The sequence below is a fragment of the Poecilia latipinna genome, unplaced genomic scaffold (assembly GCF_001443285.1).
Source record: "Poecilia latipinna isolate Pla-1442-1.1 unplaced genomic scaffold, P_latipinna-1.0 Scaffold13, whole genome shotgun sequence".
Lineage (NCBI taxonomy): Eukaryota > Metazoa > Chordata > Actinopteri > Cyprinodontiformes > Poeciliidae > Poecilia > Poecilia latipinna.
In genome coordinates this window covers 245,284-261,103 of record NW_015112629.1, presented here as the reverse complement: position 1 = coordinate 261,103, position 15,820 = coordinate 245,284, and the positions used below count along the sequence as shown (strand labels likewise).

Here is a 15,820-nt window from a genome sequence, read left to right as displayed (position 1 = left end):
TGTCACACAGAAAGAAAATCATCCTTCTACTGTTTTTTTTTTTTTTTTTTTTTGCTTGTTTTTACTTATTGCTTGCATTTCTAGGAGACATAGAATCTTTAACATGGGAGATGACGATATTATTTCCTGGAGCAAGTGCTTTACTTCGAGGTCTCACATGCACTGAGAAGTGATAAAGCCTAGAAATTTTGATGATCAAATTTAAAGAACATTAATTCAGCATTTTGAGAGACGCATTTAAGTTTAATTAACTTTGTAGTTATTGCATTTGAGACAGTCTCAGCCTGTGGTAGATTTAATGTGATGTCCCCTGTCAGTGAAGTGTGTCCAAGAATTATTTTGTGCATTTCTCATTGCTACCCTGATGTAAAGGCTCAGCAAAGTTTTTGTTGTTGTTTGTAGTTTAGCATAAGCTAATAAGGAATGAGAAAATGTGTCGAAACTCTGAATTCAACAATTTTGTGGTCAGGATCTGTAGAATATTTCCGTTTCATTGCAGACATTTCTGCTTTCTATCAGTACCAATATTCTATCTTATAGTTTACAAAAGGCAAGGACCTCGCAGCTAAAGAAAGCTAACGGGTGTGAAAGGTTACCCTCTGATCTGTTTGAGATAATCTTTATTTTTTCAATCAAGTCTTCCTGGGATGTTTTAATCTGTCTTTCCTCCCACTTATTCAACTCTGAGCTTTGATATTTGAGTTCTCTGAAGAGGTCATCTTCTGGGGTCATTCTGATTTTGTTCACCGACTTTGAAAGCATAGATCACTCACAACCCAATGTTCCTCTCAAATGTTCTTTAAACCTTTTGAAATGTATCTCATGAGGCTACATCTTTCCCTTTCATTTGACCTCCATCACCCCTCGTCCCATCAGTTCTTCCCACGTATTATATCATGGCCAGATGTTTAAGCTGAGTGTATTAGGTTCTATAGTAGAAAATGGAAAGCTTTTAATAATTAGGCAGGCAGGTGTATAAATGGGGGAGTCATGGGAAGAAAAATGCAGCCTTGACATTATAAGAAAGATCAGAATATAAACATGACTATTCTGATAAGCATGTTATTTATTAAAAATGAGATGCCATTAGTTTGCTACATTACAGTACCAACTAATATAAACTGTACATGTAGCGATTATTGTGCTACAACCTCATTTATCAACCTTTGGGTTTTTGACAAGTGTTGAAATCGCAACATGTTTTAAATTAATCTTTTTTTTAAATAATTTTTACAAGCCTTCATGTTTCTCATTTTTTAAAAAAACAATGCTTTATTGATTGCATCTCCCTATCAGAACATGCTACAACAGGAAATTAAAGAAATGTCACTAATGAGTCAAACCTAGCTTTCAATAAGTCAGAATTTGACTCCCAGATCCACACTGGGTGGAAACTGTTTGTCACTAATTAGTTTGGTGGTTTCATTAACTGAGGAGGACAGAATGGCAAAATAAACAATCTTGAAGCATAATCTAGACGTTACAGATGGATTTATACTACATATCATGGGTGAACTAGGTTTTTATCACCTGTTGGAATGGCAAAGACTCCCAAACATCCTTCCATGCCAACCAAAGAGTGGCAGAAGAAGCACAACATTGGGGTCATACACGGGCCAAGTAGCTGGCATGAAACATTAATTTCTTTAAAGCATCGGGTCAAAATCCTGATGAACAACAACAAACACCTTACCCCTGTGCTAACATATGTTTCCCTTCACCTTCAATGTCATGTTTTGCTGAGTGATAAGATACTTATTTATTCTTGCAACATGAAAATGAGAGTATAGCTTTTATCAAATGTTTTTAGAGCAATATCTGGTTGAATATCTTGTCTTTCACCATTTAGGGTAAATTAGCATAAAAGTATGGCACTTTTAAATTTCCTTTTATGTGGACCAACTTTACCCTACTTTTGCATTTTCCCAAACGTTGCATATCTTTAATGGTGCCCAGCTTCTGTTACAGAAATGTTGCAGAACGGAGAATTTACCCAGGAGTCTCCTTTCATTTTTTCCACATCAGCTTTTTTTTCCTCTGCTGCAAAATGTTAACCTCAAATTTAGATTCACCCCTCTATGTAGATAATTACAATGATTAAATAAAATGGCTGTAATTTTAGCGTACCAATGAAAAGAAATGATCCTTTCTAACGTTTCAGCGTCATCCATTTGTGGTACTGCACAAGGCGGATGCGTCGCAAACACTTGTATGTGTTGTAAAGCTTTCCTAACTAACTTTTTCCACACGCTGCTGGTGCGTATCTAACCCTGCATTATGTAACAAATGAACGTATTCAGGCTTTACTGACGTCTCATTTTCAGCACCATCTGCCTCTTGTCAAAGTTTTGCCTGTTTTTTGTGGATTCATCACAGAAAAAAAAAAAAAAAAAGCAATAAGTTTTGATGGATGCCCTACATTTTACTGATCTGCATTTTAACAATTTAAATTGATCTCATTTGAATTATGTCTTTTGCTGTCTTTTCATCTAGAGTGTGACAACAAACGAAGATATGCTTCAATCAGACGACTCGGCTAATGACTCCAAGCTCACAAAAGGTAACTTATTATTGCAAAACACATGAATACGTCATCTTGTAATGTATTCATACTCTAAGGTTTTCCCACATTTTGACCTCTTGCAGCTACAAACTTTAATGTGTTCTATTTGGGCTGCAGAGATATTTCTTAACAGATTCTCTTAACTAAGAAGGAAGTGAATAGCCTCTTTCAGGAGTCTTTTCTTTCTCAGATCTATGCACTTGATAAACTGACATGTTTGGAGATGGGGCTTTGAAGTTGTCTGCCAGTATTACGCCCCTCATCCATCTCAGGATGGTATTCATAACCCTGAAACTGTGAGGGACAATATGCCAAAGCAGTTTGACATGGCACAAAAACATCTGGAGCAGCTGTTTAGAACAGAGTGTCATATTATCCTCCTTAGTCCATCTGATCTGAGAATTATGTTGATTAGCACAAACCGATGTAGATAATATTATGCAGATAATGGAGCTTAGTGCTGTGTGTGGCATTTCCTCCTAAGGGCAATGCCAACATGTAGGTGAATACTGCATGTTGTGAGCCACATCCTTTGGTTCTGCAATTTCAGCTCCACGATGTGAAACATCAAAGTGATCCACAACGGGCGCTTCTTCATTCCCCGAAAAATCCTGCCATGGCAACCAAGGAGTGACTAAAACGCACAACATTAGTCATACACTGGCCAAGTACTCTGGTAATTGATGGCAGCACAGCGTCATAGGGATTCTTTTCTCCACTAGTTAGACTAAGGAAAGCTAAATATAAAAGAAATGTAAATATTATCTGTTGTTGTTGTTTTATTTCAACAGTATACAGCACTTCAAGTTGGTGTACCGCACTAAATCCCAATTAAATGTATTAAAATTTGTAGTCGCAGTGTGGTGAAATAAAAGCAAGTGCAAAGAAATAAATTTGCACGACACAGTTTATGTTATGCACTTCAGTTGAGCTCTTTTTTTTTTTTTTTTTATTACCGTCCTTCTAAAATAAGATGGAAAGTCCTTGAGCAAACATGTGCATAATTGCCCCTGAGCATTTAGTTACTTTAATGTATGTCTATGAGCTTTATATTGTCACTTTTGTACAGGCACCCATGAGTGTGGTTGTGTTTACGTTGACAATCTCATTTGATGATATCGGGCCACAAATGTCTATGCAAAGATTAGACTGCTTACCTCTGTGCTGGCGGGAGCCATAAACATGCACAGGCTCTGTATGGAAATGAGGCATTCATGCAGACTGATTATTGGGATGCCACTGATCATGGACCGGGCTGGGGAAAACTAATATCAAGACAGAAAAGAGCCCAAGTAACATATACAGCCCTTCACTATAAGGATCTTGGTCCTATATTAAGGATATTGCTTCAGGGAATAAGGCACACAGTCTTCTTTCATCTCTACTAGAGAAAATTTATTTGGTAATGAAATAGAAATACATTGCATCCTACTGCTTCAACTGCCTGTTTTCCTGGCTGTTTATAATTGGCTTTTTTTTTTTTTTTTTGGTGTTAAAAAAAAAAAGACCCAGTTCCCTTTTCTCCTTCTGTCATTTGGCCCTCCTTTCTCTCCTCCTCTTTCACCTAATCTCTTTCGTGTTCAGTTTTTTTAACCTTACTTTCCTTCGTTCCAATTTACTGAAGAAACCAAAATAGGCCTGGATGATCAAGTATGCCCTCTTTCGAACCCTCCTTGGGTCTTTTTTTAAATCACTTAACCTTTGTCTTTGTGCTTTCACAGCCTCTTTTGCCCCCATCTCTTTTGCCATCAAGCCAAAGGAAAATGACCTTCTTCCCCTGGAGAAGAACAGAGTGAGGCTGGACGATGATTCAGATGAGGACAAGGTCGATTTTAAATTTGTCTTTTATATAACATCCACAGTCATGTGTAGATGTTGTGTTTTTTTAATATCAAAGTAATCTGACAGTGATTGTTTTTGTTTTTTTTTGCTGGTAGTTTTTGGAAGACGAGGGGCTTGATGCTGTGACGAGTGGAGCTATAATGGTTGAAAAAGAGCCGCCTCCTGTGATTACATCTGAAGAGAAGAAACCTGTCCTAACGTTAGAAGAGCTGGAAGCAAAACAAGGTAATTACAAAAAAACCAAATTAAACTGATAATCTTGAGCACTGCTTTATATCCACATTACTTATTACGCAGGTACAATCTGTTGACTGACTTGACCTCGAATTATAATCTCATAAACGCTTTCAAGATGTCGACATGTCTCATTTTAACCTTTTATGGTGCAGGAAAACATTTTGCACTTACCTAAAACACATATTTATGTCCTATTATTTATTGTGGGGCTGGATTTGTGGTCCGGGCTTCTTTTGCATGACTGACAGCATCGTTGTGGTGTGACTCAGAAGCCATCCCCCTGTGGTGTAAAGGAAGTTCTTGTATTCTCCGAGTGGTTTATGTCAGTCCTGTTGTTTGGACAATCAAGCACAGCATACTATTGTTATTAAGTCACATATTGGTACTTTTTGGAGTTGTGAAAAGCTGCCAGGTCTTGTTGGAAAATAAAATAAGCATCATTATAAACATGGGCAGCAAAGGGAAGCATGAAGGTCCTCTTAAATTTCCACTTCCAGTTAAACAGCTGCGCTGACTTTGGTCTTGAGTTAACACAACAACCCAACAGCAGCAGATGTCATAGCTCCTCAAATTCTTGCAATACTCTTCACCCTTTGATTTTGTGCCTCTCATCTCTCAGTGACTCTAATGCCTTAACTTCCTTTCTGAAAGCAAATTTAATGTTCAATTAAAAACAAGATCGTTGACCACTGGGCTGGGGTTGCAGTTTGCAGATTTCTGGCTGATCAGTTATCTTTAAAAAAGCCTGACATGCCAATACTGATTTTGACCAATAGTGATTCTGTTGTCTTAAAAGACAATAAGTTGGCCACAGTGACTACTGTTAATTGCACACATGCAGAGGTGACCTGGTGGGCAGGACTGTCAGGAAGCCCTCAACTCACAGCAGAGCAAAAGAAGACGGTGGTTGATTTTTAGATCTTTGCAGAGGTCGATAAGATTGGTGGATAAGACTGCTCTCTCATGTAAGCATCAGCCAATCACTGATCTCACAACATCAAAGAAATCTGAGCCAATTTATTGGTACACTGAACAACTGTCCAGTCCTCTTTCTTCTTCTTCTAGGTAAAGCATGTTTGTTGTGTCTGAATCAGACTTGGTTAAGAAAAAAAGAAATATGACTCATTGGTGGCAACTGTGAAGTGAGAAGTCTTCCCCGCTCTTGTGTAGATTATGGTGTAACGTTTCTCAGTTGTTCTTAGTAATATTCAAGTTTTCTAAGAATATCAGAAAATAATTCTAACTTTCATTATCATTTTCCAAGTGATGATATTTCTACCTAAGCATGTTAAATATATTATGAATCTCTAGGCTGTTTCACTTGTTGAAATGAAATTCTGAAAATAAAGACACCACTTCAAAGTCATTTTCACATGTGATCACCGTCATCGGATGCCAATGGAGTAGAAATTCAATATTTCCATGTTGTTGATTTATTAAGCAAGCTTGTTGTCAAGCATGGGCCGTTACAGCCTAATATAACCTTTTACAGGCTTTAATTAGTTGGTCATCTTTTATCACTGCAGTTAATAAAACCTGAACAGGTGCAGGGATGGCTGTCCTTGAACTCTTCATCACAATTATACTAATTTTCAAATTATGAAAAGGCAAGTAACCAACAACATAAACTCTCTTCAGCAGTATCCCATGACTTCGTGCTCTGTCACCATTTTCAGTGCGGTGAATTCGGAATGGCGTACTGAATCTTTATTGCCATGCATATCAGATTTTCCTGATTGAAATCATCTTGTAAGTGGTTTCAACAAACGCCCTTGAGACAGCCTGTTTCTTTAAAGAGAGAAATGTTTTGCATTTTATTATAGTTACCGATTAGATCAAAATCATAATAATGACCTTTTGACTAGAAAGACAGCCGTTAAATTGAACCTTAAAAGACAGATGGACGGTCAAAGACAAATGTGCTACTTTCAGCATCAACGAGGTTGTCAGGTTTCTTTAGGTTCACTGGAACAGTTTTAGAATCTAATGGCTTTTTTTTTTCTTTTTTCTTTTAAATTGACAGGCGGCCAGAGAAAGAGGCGGCAGCAGCCTAATAAAAAGCTGACCGAATTGCTTCTGCTGTGCAGCAATGTGGCTGTCAGTCAGTGGGCCTAACTTGATCAGATAGCATAAGGATCAGTAGCAGACAGCAAACACTTATCTGTGGTGATGGCGTGAAGAAAGGCCACCCACATTAAATGGTGTTTGTGATAAACAAACTGGAGATGCAAACATTTCCCAGTAGATGTGCTGTTTTGATTGTGGGCAGCTGGAAATGATTATCGATGTGTAAATCGTACCAGATACTTCTCATTTTAGTTCACATTCCAGGGTTTTAAACAGTTACAGACTTTGATGGTGATATAGTTTGACTTATATGATTAACCAACCAAGTATCATCAAAAGTGAATGACTTTCATTACTTTTTTTTTCTTTTTCTTTTTTTTTCAGTTCACTTCTCCCCCTTTTCATAGAATGTGATTTTTTTTTTATTTGAATTCAGTACGATAAAAATGTATTTTGTCAAAAAGAAAACAATATAAAACCTTTTAAGACCATAAACATTGATAGACCCCACAGATTGAGCTCTGCAGTACATAGACTTGATTTAAGTGTTTTAGTTTTTAACATATATCTGACTTCAATACTATAAACTCACAATTTGTCTGTTAATGTTTTCATCCACAGACAGCAGTTTACTAATTAAATGCATGGCCTGTATTGTAGTTTTTACAAACCGTGTGCCTAACAGTAGGCTGCTGTTAAAAACTGGCATACCGTTTGTCATTTGCGTCTCATAGGCTGATCATTTAAAAAAATACCTAAAATGAGATTCTAATCCAGTACTTGGAATCAGATCTGCCATCCTTTTCCAGCATTTTCATGCTGCAAAAGTCTCCAAAATTAATTGGATAATAATTAAATACCAAATTGTTGCCGCATTTTCCACAGCTTTTATATTCTCATGCATCTAATTGACGATGATTCTGAAAATACATCAGCGAGACGAATGAATGCCAATATTGTGTTGTCATTGTCTGGGGTACAGATGGATTCTACTCATCCTGGCTGCTGTTCACTGTACTCAAATGTGATTTGCCTCAGCAGCTGCCCTATTTTTAGCGCTTTAGAGATTCCTGTATCCCCAGCGGTTGCATAACCTAAAAAAGTGGGGTTTTGGTTAGCATTTTCTTATATATTATGCGTCTACATTGGACTTCCTTTGTTTTCATTTGTCTCTTAGCACCTCATCATTCCTTGGTGTTCTTCTTTACCTTTCTAACCCCAACCTCCTTTTACTTTTACTGCACCTTCTTCTTTCATTTACCAAATAGTTTATATTTTCATTATTACCAACATGTATTGTCTCCCATACCATATTTTCTATCCCACTTTGAATTTTTCTGTATAAACCCTTGAATGCATGACATTATGTACCACACAAATACATTTGGGTGTTACAATTTTTTGCAGAACCTCTCTGTCAAACTTTAGCTGTTGTGAACTCAGAAAATTCCCTGAAATTACCTTGGTTAAATGCGTCAGTAAATGTGGAAAAGTACTTTTTTTTTTTTCTCCTTCTTGTTGCTTCACTTTTGATTTTGTCTAAGTATGTTTTTGTTTTTTTTTTTCATTTTTCTTCCCTTCTTTCTTTTAGTTGTTGTTGTTATAAACAGGCTCCTATTTTCTACCTCCTGTAGACTTTCAACTACTTGGTAGTTGAATGTCTCAGTGGTCAAAACATAATAGGAAAGTGACTACCTTCCAAACATTTCTCCTGTGTTTCCTTGTTCGTCTTGTTCCCTGCAGCCAAGCAGAAACTGGAGGATCGCCTCGCAGCTGCAGCCAGGGAGAAGCTGGCCCAGGCATCTAAGGAGTCCAAGGAGAAACAGCTACAGGCGGAGAGGAAAAGGAAGGCAGCGCTCTTCCTGCAGACGCTCCGCGGTCCAATCGCTGGAGAGCCTGAGGCCAAGAGAGCGGAGCTAGAGTCGTATACACAGCAAGAGGTAAGAACACAGGTCTTCGTGATGGGTCTTTTTCTCAGAATAAGTTTGGAAAGAGTAAACACTCACTGACAGTTTACATGATTTCTAAGAAGATGTGCTTGAAAAGTAAATTATGATGAAATAATTTTGTAAGTATTTCGTGCTGAACAGCATAGAGAATATTTGAGTGTCACATAACACCCAAAAAACTGTCCGAGTTTTATGCTTGAGTCTTCCTCCCTCCCTTATTTTCCCCCCTTTTTTCTTCCCACAACTTCCTTTTGCACCAAAGTAGCTTGACGTCAAAGCATGTAGTAACAATTTTGGAGAGTGATTCAAAAGTGGGGAGAGACGGTGTCATGTTTTATTCACATGGGACCAGTTCCCTTGTATCTTTTTTGCCTCAAGTGTCTTGACACGTCTGCTTACCATCCTACCTGGTGACTAACCATATCTCGTCTTTATTGCTTCTGCTGTGCTTCAAATACCTTGAATAACCTTCAACTTAGTCTCACAAAGATTGTCCCTAAAAGTTGGGTCATTGCCGACCGCTTACAGACGAAATGTTATCAAGGAAACCGTAATTATTTGAGTGCAGACTTAAAAGTAATTACTTTGCTTTCAAATTCCTGAAGACAACAATGGAGCTTGGTGTGTGGCTAAACCTCTCCAAAGCAGTGCTGCTGTACTCTAATGCTTTCTGTCATGAGACGTGTCACAGACATCATCCACAAAATATGGAATACAACATATATACCATATAGAATGTCAATGTTTGAAGGCGTGATGTAATTGCTGTGTTAAATTCAAAGACAGACTTTATACATTGACATATTGAGAATCTTTATGTGATTTTGAAAATATGAGTCTCCTTTTATTTCTTTTTACCACTGCTGGGTACAAGCCATCACTGTGACCCCTTTTAGGCTTTCGTTGTCATAAATGTTTGGTAAAGCAAATCTTTTCTACAGGAGAGAGCTTTACCTGTGACAACAGGTGTCAAAATATTGAAAAGGGAAGGTGGGCGATTAAAGCAACTTTTTTTGAAAATCATCTGCTATTTTTTTTTTCCACTATAGCACAGAATGCACACTCATACTCTACAAGGCGACAGGCATTAATCATTTTGACATTGCACTTGTGCATGTCACTTTTTACTCATGTTGGATAATAACATATCAAAGTGTCAGCTTAATAACAATTTACAAGTCTTTTCTAACACAATTTTCAAAACGGAACCTCGAATAACATCCAAGACAGCAATACTTGTGTAAACATTAACTTGTCACTCTCATTTTAATGAGAAGTGATGACAAAATCTTTCAGACTGTTTTCTACTTTACATTTGTTTCAAAAACTGAACTCATAGCCTTAAGATGCCTCAAGTCCATCTGCTGAAGTCCCATTTAATGGAGCAAGGCTTTTTTTTACGCTAATGATTCCATCTTTCACTCATTCAGAGGAGCAAAGCAGAAAGTTAATACATTATCTGGCAGAAATTGCAGCTCACCTTTGATATTGTTTTCCACCTTCTAATTTATACTATTAAAGCTACTATAGTAGGTGTTTTGCTACATCATAGCGGTTATCGAAGAACTAGGTGGACCTTAGGACTAAGTACACCCATAAGTACTGTTCACATGGTAAGCTTTATAGACGGTTCACATTGCATGGGTAAGACTCATTGCTTGGGGAAGAACGCACACGTCTTTTCAAAATACACCTTAAACACAGCATACAACTGTCTGCCAAAGAAAAGCCCCAGCGCCTTTATTCACTAATGATGAGAAGAAGAAGAAAAAAAAAAAAAAAACCATCAGCGATAATGTCATCTAGCTATAAAACTTGGGCTTGTTCCCCAGTTGCTGTTCTGAAACAACAGTGTCTTCCACACTGATATGAGACAGTGGAGAGCTGTGTGGCAGACTGAGAGTCTGCTCTGAAATTAAAATCAGTCACGGCTCAAGCAGCTCTCTGTGATCAGCTTGTGGTCATTAGTGCATAAACACACAGATATGGATGTTCCTTTTGTTTTGGTTTGTAGAATTTCTTCTGATGAAGTGATTTGAACTTCCTCCTCAGGAAGCTGCTTCCCTCAAGCTAAGGGAATACAACTGTTTCACACCCTTCATGAGTAAAGTAGAGATTGTCCCACAAGGAGAAATTCAGCGTAGTTGGAAGCATAAACATTTAGAATTCATGTTTTCTTTATTTGTATTTACATTTTATTATTAAAGTTTTGATCCATTTTTTATCTTTTTATTATTTTTCCTTGGATGTTAATTGCAATTCTTTTGTTCATTTTAATTTATTTCACATATTAGTCTTACCTATTTTTTTAGCCAAGTCATCAGATGTAGATGTCTTGCATTGTATTATTTTCACTTTTTTTTACTTTCCCTTTCTTTTCTTCAAGTCTGTAATCTTATCAGAACTCCATATTACCTCATTATAGACAATTATGCTCGAGACTGGGCTTCCTTTGTGGTCATAGCCATTTGCAAGTCTATGGGTGGTCATGTGAAGTCTGTGTGTGAATGTGCCTGTAACTTGGGCGGGAGTTATCCTTTTGTTTCTGTTGCTTTATGTTGAACGCTTTGTCCTACATTCTTTTCTGTTGGGAAAGATCTTTAGAAATAAAGATTGATTTATTTTTAGTTGATGTGCATCCCAATACAATAACCCTAAAAAAACATTTAAATTTATAGTACAATAGTCCATCCAAATCTCAATCTGACAACAAGGCTTGTCCCATTAAACACTCCATCCTGACATTCCCCATTGTACATTTACATAGGAAGCCACATCTGAAACTAGCCAGTTTCATTCCCTCTCTTTGTGTGGGAAGAGCCCTTTTGTGACAGAGCTTTCTTATAGCTTTGGATATAAACAATAAAACTGATTGGGGTGAAATTGAGGGGTTTGTAATATGAGGCTGGCAGCAGGAGTGAGAAAAAAAAAAAAAAAAAAAAAAAAACATTCATTGCCACAGGAGGGCTGTGAAAGAACAGTGGCAAATTTTATCAGAGCAAAAAAAAAAAAAACATCTTGTCACATTTTGTAATCTAAAAGTCGGAACACAATCCTGACTAGAACTGTCTCTACCTTGTCTTTTTTAATATCTATTTATATTGTTATTCCTCATGCCTTTTAAATTTAATCCAACTTTTGGTTTGATAAGACACTTTGTGCATAACTCTTGTGCAATTTCATGGTGTCTTGAAAATATACTACATCCTCACCAACGTGGAAACTCTTACTAAACTGGAAGATCCACAGACGATGCCTGTAGTGAAGCCAGTTTGGCATCACCATGAAATGGAAAGGTAACACCAATAAAGAAGAGCCTGCTCAAAAAATTGTGCACTACCCCGAAATGAATCAACTGTTTGCAATTAAAACTGGACAAAGTTCCCAAAATAATATCGCAGTTTTGGATATAACTCACAAACATTATCCTCCTAGAATGGCTCCAACCTGAACCCTGTTGAAAAGTTGTGGTCTGCACTCTGCCAAGGAACCAGTCAGTCAATATAAGCTCCAACATTTCTCATGAGAATATAGTCACATGTTCAGGCAGAACTGGGCCAGGTTCTCAACATGGCTAGAAAAAGCATGTGATTTCTCTACAGCCTAATAAAGGACAGATTGTAAACATTTGATGCGGTTTATGTTTACATTTGACCCTCTATGTATCATTTTCACACTAGTTTCAGCACATGAAACCTACAATAAAACAGAACTTGTGCAGCCAATTTTTCTTTTAAAACTCTTGAGTGTATCTTTGTTCCACCGTGGGAAAAGAATGGCTCAAAATGCAGAATTAAACACTGTCAAAAAAAGGGCATTTGTGCACCTGACTCTGTCTACATCTAAGCAGCATTGTAGTGATTCTGCTTGCCTTTTTTTTTTTTTTTTTTGATGCAGTGGCACTTATTAACATGCAACCCCGCATTAGCGTATAACATCTCTAAATGGTATCACATAGAAGACACAATTGACATCCACTGCACATTGAAAGTTTTTTTTTTTTTTTTTTTTTTTTCATGCAGGATGAAGTGTAGCGCACATAATGATGAGCTGGCAGGCTCGGCTTAGACACTTTTCATGTGGGCAGCTTTATTCCAGGGGTTTCATTCAGTCATTAAAAAGAGAAGAGGCTGCATTTGTATGCTGAATAAGTTTATCATCCTACAGCTGCTGGCACTGATAATGAATTCTTGCATCTTTTACTTCAAAAAGGCACACTTTTTACTAACAGAGCGGGGGCAGAATTAGTCCTAACGTTTTGATTGATCTAGATAATCCATAGAGTTCATGGTATTCTTTTTTTTTTTGCCTTTATTTCCTCAGATGATTTTGGTGTCTGTACTTCTTGTGTATTCTACACTTATAAAAAGCTTTTTTTTTTTTTACTATGATGGTACCTGTTTATCTATTTTCCTCTCCAGTGGCAAGGCAGGTGTAGTAAATGTTATTAAATACTCAGAGCACAGTGTGTGGAGGTGGTGAACCAATCAGCTAGAGTGACTCATAGTAATGAAAACTGACTCTTAAATCTAGAAGCTTTTTCATTTAACCAGAGTTTGTCTTTTCTCCTTTAGCAAAATGAGATACGTTTTATATATTTATTTTTTTTTTAGGATTCATAGAGGCTTTTCAAGCTTTTGTCATATCAAAAACGTACTAAAAGACAGGAGTTCTTTATAGTGTAAATAAGACACAGCAGCCATTTGATGTGTAGATTGAACTTTCGTATGATGGATGTTGGATGTCGGATCCTCTTGTTATCACGTCAGGTGCACGCAGAACTGGCCTGCTGCCTAAAAGGCCAGGTGGCTGTAGGGTTGGCTCTTGTCACTGCTGCAGCAGCAGCGCTCATTCTAGTCTGCGGCTGCTGCAGTGGCCCTCTGGGTGTACTCATCCTCTAGGAGTACAATAAATATTTAGTGTAAGGGCTTAGCGATCAGTAAATAGATGCAGTACTTCATAAAAGCATTCATGCCCCTAGAGCGTTTTTTACATTAGCACTCCACAATCAGAATTTTTATGTATTTTATGGGGTTGTTTTTGTTTTTTTGGTGTTGCATAATTAAGTGGAACAAGCGATTATATGGTTTGAAAAAAGTTTCACTTGTAACAGAAGTTGATACGTGCAATTGCGTTCAGCATCCTTGACTGAAGCACCTTTCTCTGTGCTTACATATAGCAAGTCTTCTGCTATATGTTTCTATCAGCTTTACACGTCTAGAGACTAAGGAAACTTAGAAAATCCTTCGCAGAGTTGCTCAAGTTCACCTTGTCTGCCTTTACTGCATCTGGCAGAGGGAGTACAATATCTAGAAATGTGCCAATTTATTCAATAAAGTTAAAAAGACATTGAACTTGCGGAGAACCAACCCACTAGTGGGAAGTCATTTTAATTCTGAGTGTATGTTTCTACAGGTACATTAATGCTTACAAGATCCTCCTAATTAGAGGACTTGTTCAAAATCAAAGATGGAGTCAGATGGGAAAAAAAAAACAAAAAAAAAACTGCAGCCTTGTGTATCGATTTGTTCGTTTTGTAGAAGCGCTGTTTGGAGCCAGGTCTAGCTGAATTCAGAAATGCTTAAAGGTGACCGAAGCTTCTTCGTTTTGGCGAAGAGGTGAATCTTGAAACATTTGGATATCACAGTTAGCGTTGTGGCTTACTGTGAGTGGATTGCAGCATGTGTTTGCAGAGTTGGTTGAAGCAGCCGTCTTGGATCCACTGATGCGAACGCTGCATGTTTCATACAGTGTTTATTGTGTTGAATATGCAACATGATTGGAGTAGGCAGTGTAAGGTGTCATGAGAAGACCAAACCCTCTGGCTGAGCTACACAGACCCAGGCAGGTTTTTTTTTTTTTTTTTTTTTTTTTTTCTGCCGTTTATAATATTCTGAAGTAAAAGTGTCTTGTGATAATCTTTAAATGTTCCACTCTACAGGGATTTTATATTTTATTTCATGTTTATTATAGAACACAGGGAGAGGATCTTGAGTTTTATAATTGGCTATCAGTGAGATATTTTACAACTTTTCAGCTCATGTTGGGGTCTTAATTATTATGCAGTGAGATAACAGCTTCTCTCTTTCTCACTGTGAATCCTTTTGATAATGTCTTGTTAATTAGTAAGATGCCCACTGCCTACTACTTAGATAATTACTGTTTATGGTTCTCTTTTTAATATATTAAAAAAAAATAAAAATAAGTTTTTTTATACAACAGCCTCTCATCCCTTCTGACCAGGCTCATCTTTTGTTTTCTAACTCATATCTGATCTTTCCATATGAAGATGCCAGGTATGATTTTTTTTATTTTTTTTTTTTAACCACATCTCCCTTTCTACCATTTCATTATTTTTTGGTGCTACATCACACACCTAAATAATGTTTAAATTGAGCATTGGAATAAATGTTGCTCCTTTTCTCACTCTATTTATTGTCTTATGATGAGTTTTTGTTTCTCTCCTGCCAGCTCCTTTACCAATTTGCCTCCTTCTTTCATCTTCTTTCATCATTCCCAGCTCACCTTTTTCCCCCCGTATGCTCCACCTATTGCTTACAAATTTAAGTTCACACATAAGAGGTGGCTGAATTGGAGAAACACATCCACTCTGTTTCTATTGTGTTGAAAAACTGCTACTGTTTTAAATATAGTGTTCAGCGCCCTCTAGGCTTCTTGTCACTCTTGGTAAAGATTTAATGTTTTAAAATGAATTAATGTTTTATTGTAGTTCTATAATTTTAACAAAAAAAAAAGCTTTTATTTAGTTGGTTAGGAGCTCCATGTTGAGCAAAATTAGTTTGTACCAAAATCATTGATAACTAAATGTATCTGAAGCATGTTTGTAATTTAAATTTCTAAATTGATGAGTGTCTTGGAAATTATCATTTACAATACTTGATTGTGTTTTCTTGGGGAATGTAGCACAACTTGGAGATTATTATAAAAATAAAAAATGTATCCTACATTTATTTTGTTGCAACAAACTGGGGGCAAGATTGTAAGAATGGTAGAAGATCTTTAAAGCTCAGTGTTATGAAATTAAAACCAAGATAAACCTTTGAGGCAATGAAGGCTGCACAACGACTATTAGACCCATTCAACATGCCAACTTCTTTTTTGGTGGTGAGGCTTTTCTGTCATTTCTGTCTGTCTTTTTTTT

General features: G+C 37.0%; 1 protein-coding gene across 2 annotated transcripts in view; it reads left to right on the top strand.

Annotated features, from left to right (window-relative positions):
- sfswap (splicing factor SWAP) overlaps positions 1-15,820 on the top strand; it is a 64,639-nt gene that overhangs the window by 25,879 nt on the left and 22,940 nt on the right. For both annotated transcript variants that reach the window (XM_015031058.1, XM_015031067.1), the window contains exons 11-14: positions 2,494-2,560; positions 4,285-4,388; positions 4,501-4,630; positions 8,453-8,649. In XM_015031058.1, coding sequence (XP_014886544.1) covers positions 2,494-2,560; positions 4,285-4,388; positions 4,501-4,630; positions 8,453-8,649 — 498 coding nt within the window. The remainder of the gene's footprint in view (positions 1-2,493; positions 2,561-4,284; positions 4,389-4,500; positions 4,631-8,452; positions 8,650-15,820) is intronic.